This window comes from Acyrthosiphon pisum, chromosome A3 (genome assembly GCF_005508785.2).
Source record: "Acyrthosiphon pisum isolate AL4f chromosome A3, pea_aphid_22Mar2018_4r6ur, whole genome shotgun sequence".
Taxonomy (NCBI): domain Eukaryota; kingdom Metazoa; phylum Arthropoda; class Insecta; order Hemiptera; family Aphididae; genus Acyrthosiphon; species Acyrthosiphon pisum.
The window spans coordinates 7,281,004-7,295,266 of NC_042496.1; the positions used below are offsets into that span (position 1 = coordinate 7,281,004).

Genomic DNA, 14,263 nt, shown 5'->3' on the forward strand with positions numbered 1-14,263 from the left:
ATATTATTTATATATTATATTAAGTGAATCGATTAACAAGACTAATCTCGATGATAATATTATATACGCAGAACAACACATATTATTATACTACCTAATTTCCTATATTAAACATTTTTAACTATATCTTATTATTATATTTTATTTTTTGTATATACAGTAATAAACGTATGCATATTTTATGTATTATTTTCAAAAGAGCTATATAATTATTAATCTAATATTATATATAAAATATAATAATATTACCTATTTAACAATTTTACGTTTACCTTTAAGTAAATATTTTTTTTTTCTTTATACTTTCTAAATTTTATGATATTGTGTATCGTGTATGTATAATATAGATACATAAATATTACATAATGCGGTATAACCTGTATAAGGTATATAATATGATGCCTAATTATATTTAATACACAACTATAATATTATTAATATTTTTTTTTTGTTACCTATACTCATGGTTGAAATAATGGTAAATAATAAATATGGTTGTATAGGTATTTCAACCATGCCTATACTACAATATTGTTCCATAAAAATAGTATTATTACCTATATAGGTACCATAAAGTCCATTATACTAATTATTTTTCACGAAAATATGATAAAATAAAATAAATATTGCTTTTATTGGCAAGATAGGTAATCATAATTTATTATTCTTTATCCATTGGTTTAGGTACTTCTAAGAATATTTTATTGCATAATTATTGTTGTTTATTGATAGTTGCTCATATTTTAAAATAACTCCATATTAATAGCTAGCACAACGTTTTGTTTATTGTTTTGTTATTGAATTATTTCAATATTAGTTGAAAAATATTTGAATGAAATATGAAAAAATGTGTTTAACTATAAATCCCCAGACGTGTTATAGTATTTGTAAAATTGTTAACAATGGTAGGTATTAGTTAAATAGTACCAAAAGAGGTATACCGATGTACCTAGGTACTTAATATATATTATATAGAATACAATTTAAAAAAATTACTTTACTTGTATTCAAATACTTTGTGAGTAAAAATTACATTTCTATATTAGTATTTTTTGAAAGTTTATGGGTTTATAATAATTTCTGTCATGCCATCAATTTCTATTCACCATTTTTATAAAATTGTCTCTCTAATAAAACACACAATGTTGTTAGTATACATATGAACTTTATTGATACAACCACTATGTATATAAAATATAAATATATTATAATTGAGTTATTACTTATTTCATATTTGTAATATTGTATTTTAATATGATAATCACCACAAAATTGAAAAGTATTGCACTTGGCATAACATTAATAAGTTTAAATACAATTTGTCATTTATTACAAAAATTTTTAAAGAAATGAACATCCATGTTATTATGGCACTAATTATAGAAAGTTTTTTTTTTTTTTTACAAAGTTTAATATGACCAAATATATTGTAATATATTAATATGACTAATGAATTTAGGATTAGGATTTATAATTTATATACAATAAAAAATAAAATATGCATTTGGTATATTAAAAATATGCAACTAAAAATACGAAAAAATATATGACACTTTAGTGCAAAGCTTGGTCACAAATACTATAAAATAGTGTTTTTCAATTAGTCTTAAAATAAACTATATCAAAAAATTCTTTCACATAATGTCGTTTAGGACTGATAGTTAGTATTTTTGTCTTTAGGCATTTTGAGTGACTAAATGCAAAATAAATTTGAATCACAAACAACACTTATGCACAATGCACTTACAATACTTGACAACGACTAGATGTCAAAACATACACTAATTTTACTGTAAGTAGCAAAGTTGTAAAATAATCTTAAATATTAAATGTAAGCTACTGTTGCAGTATATGAAAATTAATATGAGATATAAATTAAATTACTATTCTTATTCCCTACCCAGTAAATTAAATACTTGGGTATTTGTTGAATGAATAATATTCTATTTTTTTCTCTCTCCAACAACTACTGCTAAAATATACCATATTATGTTTTTTACATGTTTTTTTATACTCCGTCCCACAGAGAAGCAACCTGGTTCGGGATGTAACTAATGGTATTGAACGTCCTTGGCACTATTACCCTCAATCAAACATAGTTTGTGGTTTAAGTGCTATACAATGTTACCGTCCAGAATGTTTGAGTGAGGGAAATAGTGCCCCAGGTCATTCAACGCCATCAGTTACGAGTTCCTTCTTTCATGAGACAGAATATAGTTGAAATATTATGCAATAATATGTATTTCATTCAAAATATGCAAAATAAAATAACCACATTTTGCTTCAATGTGAAACTATTTATAGACATTATAAACAAAGGCAGTGATTAGAAGTTACAAAATAAAACATGATGATGCATATAAATCCTAACCCTAATAATGATTGTGTATATGATACTGTACCGATAGGTCTCAAATATATCATAGTATTATGCAGTAACATCTTAATACTCTAATTGACGAAGTATAAGTGATTTCAAAAGCCTAGCTTCACAGGTCACATTGTTCAACTCTTTTTTGCCAGTTGATTCCTCTTCATCGGGCATTGTTGCCACCTCCTTGCCGTGAACTTAAAATTAAAGTACAAAACCATAAACAAATCAATATATTATATTAATTGTTTGTTATTGTTAATGAATAATTTCACATATTACAAGGTGTAACAGAATGATCTTACACAGTTATATATGAATAACTTTTGTTCTAATCAATATTTTAAAATGTTTTCTGTTATATAATTTATAGACGCTTGTGCTACAAGTATAGTATACAATTTTATATTTTTTAAAATTGAAATTAAAATTTTAAAATTTTATTAAATATTTTTAGAAAAATTGAAATTTGTAAATATAATTTTTAGATTCATGTTTATTTAAGTCAATAAGTTTATTTTTTATAATTTTTAATTTAGAAATTATACAATCCACATAATATGAAATAATAAGCATAAGTGATATAATATAATATAATATAGTGACTTGAGCACTTGACTGGTTTGAGAGAAAAACCTCCTTCCAAACAGTGGAAGCACTTCGGCATGAACTTTTTTTAAAATATAATTTGTGGGAATTATCAGACCTAAAGAAATCTTAAATTATATACTATCCATATATTATTTTTATATATTTAACTATTATCAATTTTTCATTTTTCATTTGTCAGGTCTTTCTGTTAGACACTGTATATTACAGTATATTACATAATTATGTTAAACTTACATTCACATTGGTTAAGAAACACTAAACATTCATTGTAAAATGAATCTCTCATGACGATTATGTGTTTTGTCATGTTTTCAATCAATGACAACATACATCGTTTAGCATAAAACCTGAAACAATATTGTTTTAATATTACTACCAAATGGTGTAAGCAAAATAATAATTTTTTTTTAATCTACCATGTGTCCATTCCCAGCTTTTTATTATAAGGTTCTAAACTTTTAATAACTCTTGAAATCCCAAATTCATAATTTCCTTTTGAACAGTATAAGGTTCTAAAAATCATAAATCTTTTACACTCACTTTAATTATTAAAATTTATTTATTTTACCCAATAACTAGATTGACTATACAAAGGTGAAAAACTTTTTTTTCGGGCTCTTGATAATATAGTCGCTCTTCTTCCTTTTCAATTTTTCTCATTAACTCTTCAGCTTCTTCGTTTTGTGCAGTCATTATATGAGACACACATAGGTTGGCTAATACAATGGCACTCACTGACAGAATCTGAAAATAGATATTGATCATACATCCAGTTTAATTTTTTTTTTATGATGAATTTATTTCTTTATTAATATGTAATTATATTAATTACATTGTTGTAATTTTTTTTTACAATTGGTTCATAAAATGCAATTGCTTCTTTGAATTTTTCTTGCATAAATAAAACATGAGCTACATGCAATCGCCATGTATCATTTTCATTACAGAATTCAACGGACTTATAAAATATTGTTTCTGCTTGAGCATAGTTTTCTAGATCCCAGTAGATTTTTGCTTGGGCCATCGTGACTGGTATAAATCTACGCAGTATTTAAAAGTAAATTCTAAACAAAGGAGTATCTTATAAATGTATGTATACTTTTCAAGAGTGTTTTCATAATCAAGTAAAGCACTCTTAGCTCTTTTATCATCTCTGGCTTCTCTTGACTCTTGTACGGATCGTGTGGCTTTACGCAAAGAATCAACTAATTTATTAGCCATATTGTCAAGTTTGCGATATGCTTCATCGGGTGAAGATTGTTGTGCGATAACAGCATCCACAAATTCCCGTATGTACTAAAAATAAAATCAATAAATAATAATATAAATAAATCATGTTAGACTAATTATTTGTTTTTACATTCGATAGATATTTATCCTTGACTGGTGAATATGTTGAAATGACGTCAGAAGCCAAATCATGGTATCCATGTTTGCAGTATAAAATCAATAGATTTTGTAACGTTTCTTGTGGATAAGTTGACTGCTGCATGAGGAATTGTAGTTTATGAAACCCTTGTGTAGGCGACATGTCCATCGAACACAATGCCTGGTTATGCAATGTGACAGAGTCCAATTCTTCTTCCCATCTTGGTGGCATGTCCGTCATTGCTTCCCTTGCACTATCAACTGAAAAATAAAATGTCAGGATCATTTACTAAATATCATTCAAATATATTATTTTTTATTTTACTGTCGTTCTTTTCAAACTGGATTGCAGCTTTCAAATTGAATGCTTCAACCAAGGCTGATTCATGAAGTGTCAGAGTGTTACCGACACTACGAACTTCAATTCCTTCAGTTGTCATGCCAATCCCCAGTTCAGGGTGTTCTCTTATACCTCTATCGATAATATCACCTTCAAGTAATGAATAATTCTGAATTATTTTACTAATCACAGTTTGTAATATAATCACAGACCTTATACTAATAGACGGGCAATAGTAGCAGTTCGAACTATAGGACGAAAGGGCGCTGCTGGCGGTACACCGTGTACTGCGCACATGTATGTTAATGAGTACAATATTTTTAAAATTGTACCAGACATAAAGTATGAGAAAATATTATGTATTCTATGTATAGTATTTGGTACGGTAAAATATTATAAAAATAATACATATTTTCTACCTCGTACTTTGTAGTTTTTACTTTAACTTTAGGTGTATTGTCTATGCTTAAGCTAAATAAGTCATAAAATAAGTACCTATACAATATTATCTTATACAATAGAGATTGTAGAGAGTGGTAAATCTGACATAAAATTTTACTGCATCACTGTGTTATGTCTCACAGTGCATATGGTGTAAGGCTCGTCTATTAGTATATAAGGTCTATGAATGTAATATTATTTAAAATCAACCTATGTGTTTCAGTGATGAGGTGAAATCCTTTAGCTTGTAATAGCACAGCGCAACACTGTATGACAAATGGGGCCTGTAGCCAAGCATTGTTTGTGCATTTAAAAATTTCTGTAATGCTTCTTCATACCGGCTCTCCTAAAAAGATTATTTTGTATAGGTCAGTCCTTTAACAATTTATCAAAATTATTAGCACACCTTGTAGAGAAGGCATCCATAGTTGATGTCTGTGTCCGGATCATCATTAAGCCCAGAATTGGTTTCCAACAAAGACCGGGCACCCGCTATGTCTTCCATGCCATATCTAATTGCAGCAGTTAGTTTTCGAACCTAACACCGTAACATAGAATAAATACAAGTACCACAATTACTCGCATTGACCATACTTTATTTTCATAACCACTTGTAGTAATTCCGTTCGCTGCTCTCAGAGCATCTTCATATCGTCCAGCAGAGTAAAGTGATTGAGCATGTTGTAGCTTATAATCAGTCTCTTGTGGCCATAATGCGGCTAGCTGTTCATATATAGTTGATGCGTTTTGGAAGTCATCTGTATAATAGTAGCAGTAGGCTAATAAAGATAAGCCAGGCCTCGTCTGAATGCATTTAAAATTAATAAGTTTTAATTTTCTAAAAATATGTATGAACATGTTATTTTTATACTTCACAGTAAGAAATTTACATTTCTATTGTTATCAGACATGTTGCTAATGATTTCAATAACATCATTATACTGTTTTTCTTTGATCTATATCATAAAAAAAATCACAAATTGTGTTTTTAATAATGTAATAATAACAATACAAATAAGCAACTTTTTTTATAGTTTTATTTTTGGATTTACCAATGTGTAAATAACTGTAGTATAATTTCCATCAGCAATTTTTGACATTTTAATTAAATTTTTACAGACAAAAATTAACAATAATACAATAGTAAAACAATAGTAAAACAATAAAAAACAAAAAATAATATTCAAAGGTTATGAACCTTATAGAATATAAAATAACATTATAGAAACATGGCCATCACAAATGTGCATGGTAACAATATAGTAAGTTGCTATGGATACCGTGTCATAACAATATTATAATAAATACAATTTGTAGAATTTGTTGTGTTATCACTTTTTAACAATAGTTTAAAAATAATAATATTCCCTTTTGCAGTCTTATTTACCACATATACAATGGTACGAAAAAAAATTGTTATTTATATATTCTAATGATTGTTCAAGCTGATTTTGTACTCATTGTATCAGCATCGCGAATCATAGATAAGTTTAAATCAGATTCACTATGCGTCAAATCGGATTCCATAATGTCTTCTAATATTTGTGTATTAAGGCATGCCTCCTTTATATCAACCTATTGATAAAAAATAAAATAAGTAATTGAGATTTATTTTTAAAACTTGTTAGGTAGGTAATGCAACCTAAATAATAGATAATAATAAGCTTTTTAAAAACGGTTGCTTATACTAACATTGCTATTAGCAAACATTGGTGTAGGCCCCAAAGGCGGCACTTCAATCAGTGGCGAAGGTTTATTTTCTTTGTTGTCACTCCAAGACTGCTTTTTACGGATTGGTGGTCTCATTGGACTAGTCGCCATATCTTGACAGCTTATACCATTTATAATGTGATGATTTTTTATTAAAGACTAAAAATAAAATAATATTTATTTATTTATTTAAAGTTTCAACACTCTGAATAGTGTGTGTATTAATAATTTTATGATGTCAATCAATATTTCCACAAACCGTTTTGTGGAGGTCTATCAACTTGCAAGCTCTTCCTAGTATATAGACTAGATTAACAATTTTCAATGTGACTAGACATGTAAATGTAAAAATTAGTAGAATTATGGAAGCTAGTCTTCCATCAATAGACACACATCTAGTTAGAACCTTTATCATAACTACGCCTAGTGGAATTGGAATGAAGCCCATTCGCCTTGCAACTAAATCCGAGTGATCAGTAAACGCCTGTAAGGCAAAATGGTTTAAATAAAAATAAATTCAACAATTCGGCAAACTATGAATAATCACCTTTTTATGACGTGACTGTGCAGTGTCATAAGCAAAGCTCAATACATAGTCACTGTACACTGACAAGTTTATTTCATTGAATCTAGTAATGAATGCATGTTTTGTCCAATCAATTAACATTTCCGATATCATGACATACATGCAGTCAAGCATTAACTCCCAAAATGATTCTGAAACAATATAATAAATTAAAATATTTGAAAAAATTACCAGAAAATAAATCTCAATCAAAACCTTAAATTATTTTACAAACATAACAGATAAAATAAAAACAATATATGTAGTAATATTATTTAATTTGTTTGGAAAGATAATTTTAAACATTGGCACTTTTCTTTTAATTTTTATTCATAAACTAAACTTTAATCAGTCCATAGTGCAATAATTATTAAATACAAACCACTAGTCCATTGGTATTCTTTCATTGTCTGCACTACAACTATTAGTAATAATATGAACAGATGAAACCGTTCACGAACATCACTGCACGATAATTGGAACAAGTTTGTTTTGTCAAACTTTTTGAATACACTTCCTTTCAACTCTACAAACTAGTAAAAAACAAAAAAAACGTATTCAGTTATACTATTGCACTCAAAATAAAATATGAAAAAAACATTATTCTTCACATTACATTATTGGACATCATGATTGCTAGTAATGCCTTGTGACTAGAATTAATGGCGACATTCAATGTGGTAGCTTGGCATAATACAAGTATACTGTGTAAAACTGATATTGTATGTCAAGGAGAATTTGAAATTGGTTTTAGAACTTTTACCATGTTCGTATGTAATATTAAAATGCCTGAGATATATTTTAAAAGGATACAGACATAGAACACAGCAATAATAAAATGTGGTAAAACTCCAAAGTGTTCACGTCGGCTAGTCTTTGGTTCAGTAGCAGTCCAAAATAATGCATCTAAAATGTCTTGACCAAATGACGAAAATAACCTGTCTCCGACCTTGAGTTGTAAAATATTATAAACATTATGTTCAAAAATAAAATGTAGCAAACTAAAAGATATTTGATAATTACCTCTAACATATTAAAAAATATATACAATTTAATAACCGATTGGCTTTTAATTACATGATACATCATTGACGTATCCCATGGCAATAACATCATCGAACATGTTATTAGTACAGCCATCTTTAATAAGTCACATGTCTCTGCTGCAGATAATCGTTTGTGTTTACGTTTGTTTCTAAAAAAAATGTATGATGCATTTCAAATAATTATAACAGTTTAATGATACTTACTTAAATTTCGATAAGGAGCTACAAATCAATGATTTTAATGCTACTAACGCCCGTAATGGTAGGAATGTATAGACAAATAGGAATGAATCTGCACACTGAAATTATAACACAATAAAGTTAAATCTATAGACTATCTGGTAACTTAAATAATGTTATATACTACATTTAATTATTGTAAAACACTAATTGAGGCTTGCACACCTGACAAAATCCATAGAACATGAATCGTTCTACTTCTAAGGGTATTTTCATAAAAGTATACACTTTTTCTCTCCTGTCTGAAAATTCTTTTTCGTCATTTTCTAGAGAATAGCCACGCTTAAATTCTACACTGATAAAATCCCACAAGGAACCTAAAAAAAAATTAAATAAATATATAATCATTTACATGAAAATTAAATAATATTTTGTGTTGTTTAAAAGTAAGAAGTCAGCATAAAGGTAATAGTGAAAAATGTTTAAGATTAACATTAAAATATTATATTCAATTCAAATTTGAGGGACTTATTTAAAAAATACATTCATAATGTTTCAAATAGTAAAAAATTAGCATTACTCTTCAAGATTAATACATAGGCTTACATTGATATCTAACCCTAGGTTATAAATATTGTTTGATTATGGAAAATTTTTAATTTCCTATAGTGTATAGAATACAGACAGCAACCTATAGATAATAATATATTAAATAAAAATGTAATATCGAGAGTAATATAATATTTTAGTATGTTTCTAATTGTTATACTTTAAAATGTTAAAACTTTAAATAGCTGTAGTTATAATATTTTTAATCACTGGATATGTCATCACTTATCTGTAACTTGTACATTTTAATGGGTCTTCGATCCATATTTATTTTTAACACCACTTTATTACTATCTTAATTATTATGTTTCACTGTTATTATTTTGAAATCTATATATTTAATTTTTTTATGCATATCTTGTATAATTGTTGAACTATCATTAGTTTACACCAGAAGCTAATAAAAATAAAAAAACAACTAATTAATTTGACAGGTTTTTACATATGAAACATTTTAGAACCTACATTTACAGCAAAAAAAGAAAATAATTTAATTAGATAATATGATCAAATTATTGTAAAAAAACTTAATTTTAGACATATTTCAGTAGCCTCACATTAATCGCATTTTAAAATTTCACAGGGGCCCCAAATTTATAGCGACTGATAGAACACAAAAGTAAATAGTAAATTGCCAAATACGAATGACAATCACAAATCAGGGCGGTTAGGGGTGTGGGCGAACGTACCAGAATTGCTCGATTTCTTGATGGAGCCCTCGACTTTGCCCATTTCACGGAATATGATTGAAACTCGCCTTCACTCTGGTCGAGTATGGTACCGGCTCAACTCGACTGGGCAGCAGGCGAAGGCGACAAACGATGAAGTTGGACGCCAGTCATGAGTGCAACGGCGACCGGGCGAATGCAGCAGTGCAGCAGTGAGTAGATTAGCAGAAGCAGTCACTCGACCCGCGCGATACCATCATTACCACTGTAAGTTGTGGTTGGAAGCACGATTTGAGATGTATCTTAAATCGTGGTCGGAAGTTGGAAGTTGGAAATCGGAAATGTCACGATAAATATCTCTAGATGATATGAGTGATAGCACTTATCCGAAAATAGATAATGATGAGATATTGAGATAATGATATTATTGTATTCGGGTACAAGATGTACCGTAATAATATATTTTATTTAAATAGAGTGAAAATTTAGTAAATCTCAAAACGTGATGGCTAGTACGAAAACCGAAGCAGTGATAACACAGTTCATTAATTTATTCACATAATATGCAAATCAGTAATAATTGTACGCGCCGCCGTTCAGGAAAATGGCTAAACTCCTCTTTAAACCCGTAATAGGTACTTTACCAAAAATCGTAAAACTTTGTACACGGCACGAATTGTACCGTATTTAAATATCGTGCAAATTTTGAGTCAAAATCAAAACACGGTTCAGTAATTTCTACACACATACAATCAGTGTCTATGCACATGATAAGAACTCTGTATGTTTGGTTGCATCAAAAACATTTCTAGGGCGCTTACTAAAATAAAGCAACATATTACACTACAGTGACTTTAATTTATCCACATCCCTGAATTTATGATTCAAATTAAAGGCTTATCATGGCCTAAGGTTATCCGTTATTTAATGTCGAATTCAGAATTTTATAGCTCAATCATTTTATAATTTTTTAGTCCGCAAACGCATAAACGTAAAATCGCAAACTTTGGAAGGCTATAACTTCTAAAATAGTAGTTTCCGGGAAAGAAATTTACACCATCGTTTTAAGCATAAAAAAACAAGTCATCTAAAAAAAGAATTTGAAAATCGTGAGGGGGTTAGTAAAGTGCACTTAAGCTTTTTAGGGCATTGAATTATCTGCATACTTAATAATGTGTCTTAACATAATATAATGGCCGAGTAACGTGTTTGACAAGATATCAATAAATTCGTATCAATTATCAATTGCATCTTTTTGTACCTGTAGTGTATTTACAATGTTATAACTTATAGGTAGGGCTTGCAAGTTGTTGCATTGAAAATGATGAAAATATGCATGCAAAAACGCATTAAAATATTACCAGAAATGCACGAAAATATGGACAAAAAAAGTTATATGCAATGAAATATGTAATTAAATTATTATTTTAATATTAAATGTAATTTAATAAATAATAACTAAAATATAACTAATACAAAAGTGAATAACAATTTATTGTGGAATGATTACATTCTGCCAGCTCCTCAGAATGTAAAAGAAAAATCTTACTACGCTCAGTTCCATAAAAATGTCAGTAACCACATTTGCCACATATCTGTCTGTGATATTGGTTGTCTCATACTCTCATCTATTGACACCCAAATACATTTATTTCAACATAGTTCATAATTTTTTGAATTTTATTTTCATAAATTTCATTAACATAACCTTTTTGTAACGTTGTTTCAGAAGGAATATCTTTAAAAAATAGATTGGACAATTTATTCAAAGGTATATTGGCTGTCAACAAAGCCTTACATAAGTCGTGAAGCGTCCGTTATAAATTATTGTGTAATCTTACTAGTAAAATTTTCAAAGCGCTTAAGATGTCTTAAGATGTTAGGTGACAATAAACCTTTTATCCACGATCACTTTCGCTTTACAAAAATTACAAAACGATACATTTTAGTCTGCTCAAAAAACATCTGACCCAAATTCTGCAATATATTTTCGAAATATAATTCGAAATCGAATTTGGAGTGAGTAGGTTATGAGTTATAAATATTCAAAGTTTAGATAAGCGGAGTGGAGTGGTACGGAGTTACCCCGCGAAATGTTTGTGTACTTCACCGCTCATCTAAACTTTGAATATTTATAACTCATAAATAGAGTTAGGATGTTGATGACTTTTGCATTTTTTTTCCTTTTATTCTGTACAATGCTATCCTAGCTAAAAATTTGTTTCATGCTCCCTTGATGCAGAATATTCTAATTGTATTTTGCATTTTTTGCATTTTTAGCTATAAATGCATTTTTTTTTGTTTTTATCAAAACATTTTTTTATTTAAAAAATTTATCCACTTTTTTTTATTTTATTTATTAACATTTTTAGGTCATTTTTTCATCTTTTACGGCACTTTTTGTACTTTTTATATAATGTGGGGCATTTTTCACAATTATGGATTTTACGGCAATGTTATACCCAAGTTGGAACAATTTAATTTGTTTAAAGTCTAACTTTGGATTTGGACTATTAGTAAAAAATAATTTTAGTATTATTATTGTGGGGTTTTTGTTACTATTACACCCATTATTATACCCATATCTCTAATAAAAATTATTATTTATAAATAAGTTTTTTCACTTACTTAATTAGTATTTTAGATAATTTTTAAGGTCATTTTTTGAAGTTTTTAGGGCATTTTTGCACTTTTTAGGGCTTTTTTGCATTTTTTTTAGGGCATTTTTGTGTGTTTTTTAGGTCATCAACATCCTAACTCTACTCATAAACCACCCGCCCCAAATTTGATTTCGATGTATCAAAATATTAAGAAAAATATTCTGCTTTGGAATATAAAATTAAAACCCTATGTTGTCATTCGAAAAAGTAAAAAACCTAAAAAATTATAAGGATAAAAAATATTTAAAAATATAATTTTTTAAGAAAAACTTTGTTTTATAAGCGAATTGAAACTATGTAAAAAAATATTTTCAAAAAAATTTACACTTTTTGAAATAATGAGTGTTGTTTGATAAAAGGATCACCCGGTATAATATCTACTCGCACATGCATACATTTAAAATATTTTATATTTAATATTATTTATAATTATTATAATTTTTTTACAAGTATAATAATTACAAGTATAATTTATATGCATCTATATAACATCTATATTATACTGTTATGCAAACAAAATGTTAATAATTATAAAACCACTTTGAAGTTAGAAAACTTTAGATTTACCTCGGAAAAGTGCATTATTACTTTTTTTTTTTGTAAAACAGCTTGGAGGGTTCGAAACCAAGACATTTTTTGTATTTATATCCATGTATTTTATTTATTGTTAAAATATTTTTTTATAATCATAAATAATGTATTATTGTTTAACTAAATAAAAACATAGTTTGCACTTTGTTTATCGTTGGTTAACCGTCGTTACTCGCGTTTAACGTGTTTGAAAAATAATTTTTATGAAGAGATTTCTTGGTACAGCTCTATATGATATAATATTATGTGAATAATAATAGTCTAATAATAATATTAAAATTGAAATAATATTTTCTTTGTTTCTTATTAAGGTTAGGTATATAATCTACACATATATAATATATTATTTCAATTTTGATACGCGTTTTAAACCCAGTGAAAACCTTGTTTTATTAATTGCTGATAAAGATCTAATTATTTGTACTAATGAGAATGCGTGGAGATATATTGGTGAAACTAATTGGATATTAAATTTGAGTAGATCTGTCAGCTTTTTATTATAATAAATCTAGTTTTTCGACACGTGCAGGCATATAATAATATAAATATATTCAATATAATTATGTATAAGTGATATAGGACATAGGTATCATTTTACTGAAATACCTACATCACTTTTATCTTTTGTCTATAGTTTCGATAAATTATGTAAACCACATTTATCCCAATATATTATTTTCATAAGCAATAAAATATTCGTACACTTACTGCAGTACGTACGATTTTAAATCATTAAAATAATTCTTATTGTGTATCTACCAGGATTTTATTAACCATATATTATAATAATTAATAATATAAAAATATTAATTTTAAAATATGTAATGCAAGAATATAATATAATATATATAAATTATATACAGAGTGTAACGGGATGACCTAACAAATAAAATCACATTTATTCTAGTCGTGATTTTCAAATTTTTTTTATACTTATTTAATTTATTGATTCTTGCGTTACACGTATAATATAATATTTTTTATTTTTATTTTTTAATACTGAAAATCAAAATTGAAAATATGATTAATATCATTTATTTTAAAAATCAAAATAGCCAATTTTTAAATCTTGGTCTTAGAAAATTATTGATTGTATTAACAT

The 14,263-nt window shown here is 27.5% G+C and overlaps 2 protein-coding genes across 3 annotated transcripts; both read right to left on the reverse strand.

The window, feature by feature from the left end:
- Positions 1 to 1,151: 1,151 nt before the first annotated feature.
- On the reverse strand, positions 1,152 to 6,263 carry LOC100161398 (tetratricopeptide repeat protein 30A). Of its 2 annotated transcripts, none has more exons than XM_001943818.5 (13): positions 6,185 to 6,263; positions 6,023 to 6,088; positions 5,727 to 5,936; positions 5,539 to 5,670; positions 5,343 to 5,478; positions 4,677 to 4,841; positions 4,344 to 4,612; positions 4,083 to 4,279; positions 3,816 to 4,023; positions 3,552 to 3,727; positions 3,400 to 3,495; positions 3,218 to 3,330; positions 1,152 to 2,568 (listed from the first exon to the last, which is right to left on the reverse strand). In XM_001943818.5, the coding sequence occupies exons 1-13, from the start codon at positions 6,230 to 6,232 to the stop codon at positions 2,444 to 2,446; spliced, it is 1,941 nt and encodes a 646-aa protein (XP_001943853.2). In that variant the 5' UTR covers positions 6,233 to 6,263; the 3' UTR covers positions 1,152 to 2,443. The 2 variants fall into 2 exon arrangements, with proteins under 2 accessions (XP_001943853.2, XP_029346967.1); XM_029491107.1 differs by having other exon boundaries at positions 2,437 to 2,568; positions 6,004 to 6,088; positions 6,185 to 6,235.
- A 236-nt stretch (positions 6,264 to 6,499) lies between these two features.
- On the reverse strand, positions 6,500 to 10,578 carry LOC100168246 (protein TAPT1 homolog). The gene is made up of 11 exons (XM_001943927.5): positions 9,932 to 10,578; positions 8,859 to 9,010; positions 8,658 to 8,752; positions 8,431 to 8,602; positions 8,221 to 8,356; positions 8,024 to 8,121; positions 7,790 to 7,940; positions 7,390 to 7,559; positions 7,102 to 7,326; positions 6,825 to 7,001; positions 6,500 to 6,707 (listed from the first exon to the last, which is right to left on the reverse strand). Exons 1-11 carry the CDS (start codon positions 9,972 to 9,974, stop codon positions 6,573 to 6,575), a joined length of 1,554 nt encoding a protein of 517 aa, XP_001943962.1. The 5' UTR covers positions 9,975 to 10,578; the 3' UTR covers positions 6,500 to 6,572.
- Positions 10,579 to 14,263: the final 3,685 nt, after the last annotated feature.

Coding starts and splice junctions, on each gene's coding strand:
- LOC100168246 (XM_001943927.5), bottom strand. CDS start 9,974: ATGGGCAAAGTCGAGGGCTCCATCAAGAAATCGAGCAATTCTG. Junction 7,560..7,789: donor AGAATACCAATGGACTAGTG/GTTTGTATTTAA, acceptor ATATTGTTTCAG/AATCATTTTGGGAGTTAATG. Junction 6,708..6,824: donor CAATGTTTGCTAATAGCAAT/GTTAGTATAAGC, acceptor TTTTATCAATAG/GTTGATATAAAGGAGGCATG.
- LOC100161398 (XM_001943818.5), bottom strand. CDS start 6,232: ATGTCAAAAATTGCTGATGGAAATTATACTACAGTTATTTACACATTG. Junction 4,024..4,082: donor TATGAAAACACTCTTGAAAA/GTATACATACAT, acceptor AATACTGCGTAG/ATTTATACCAGTCACGATGG. Junction 2,569..3,217: donor GTTTCTTAACCAATGTGAAT/GTAAGTTTAACA, acceptor TTTAATTTTAAG/TTCACGGCAAGGAGGTGGCA.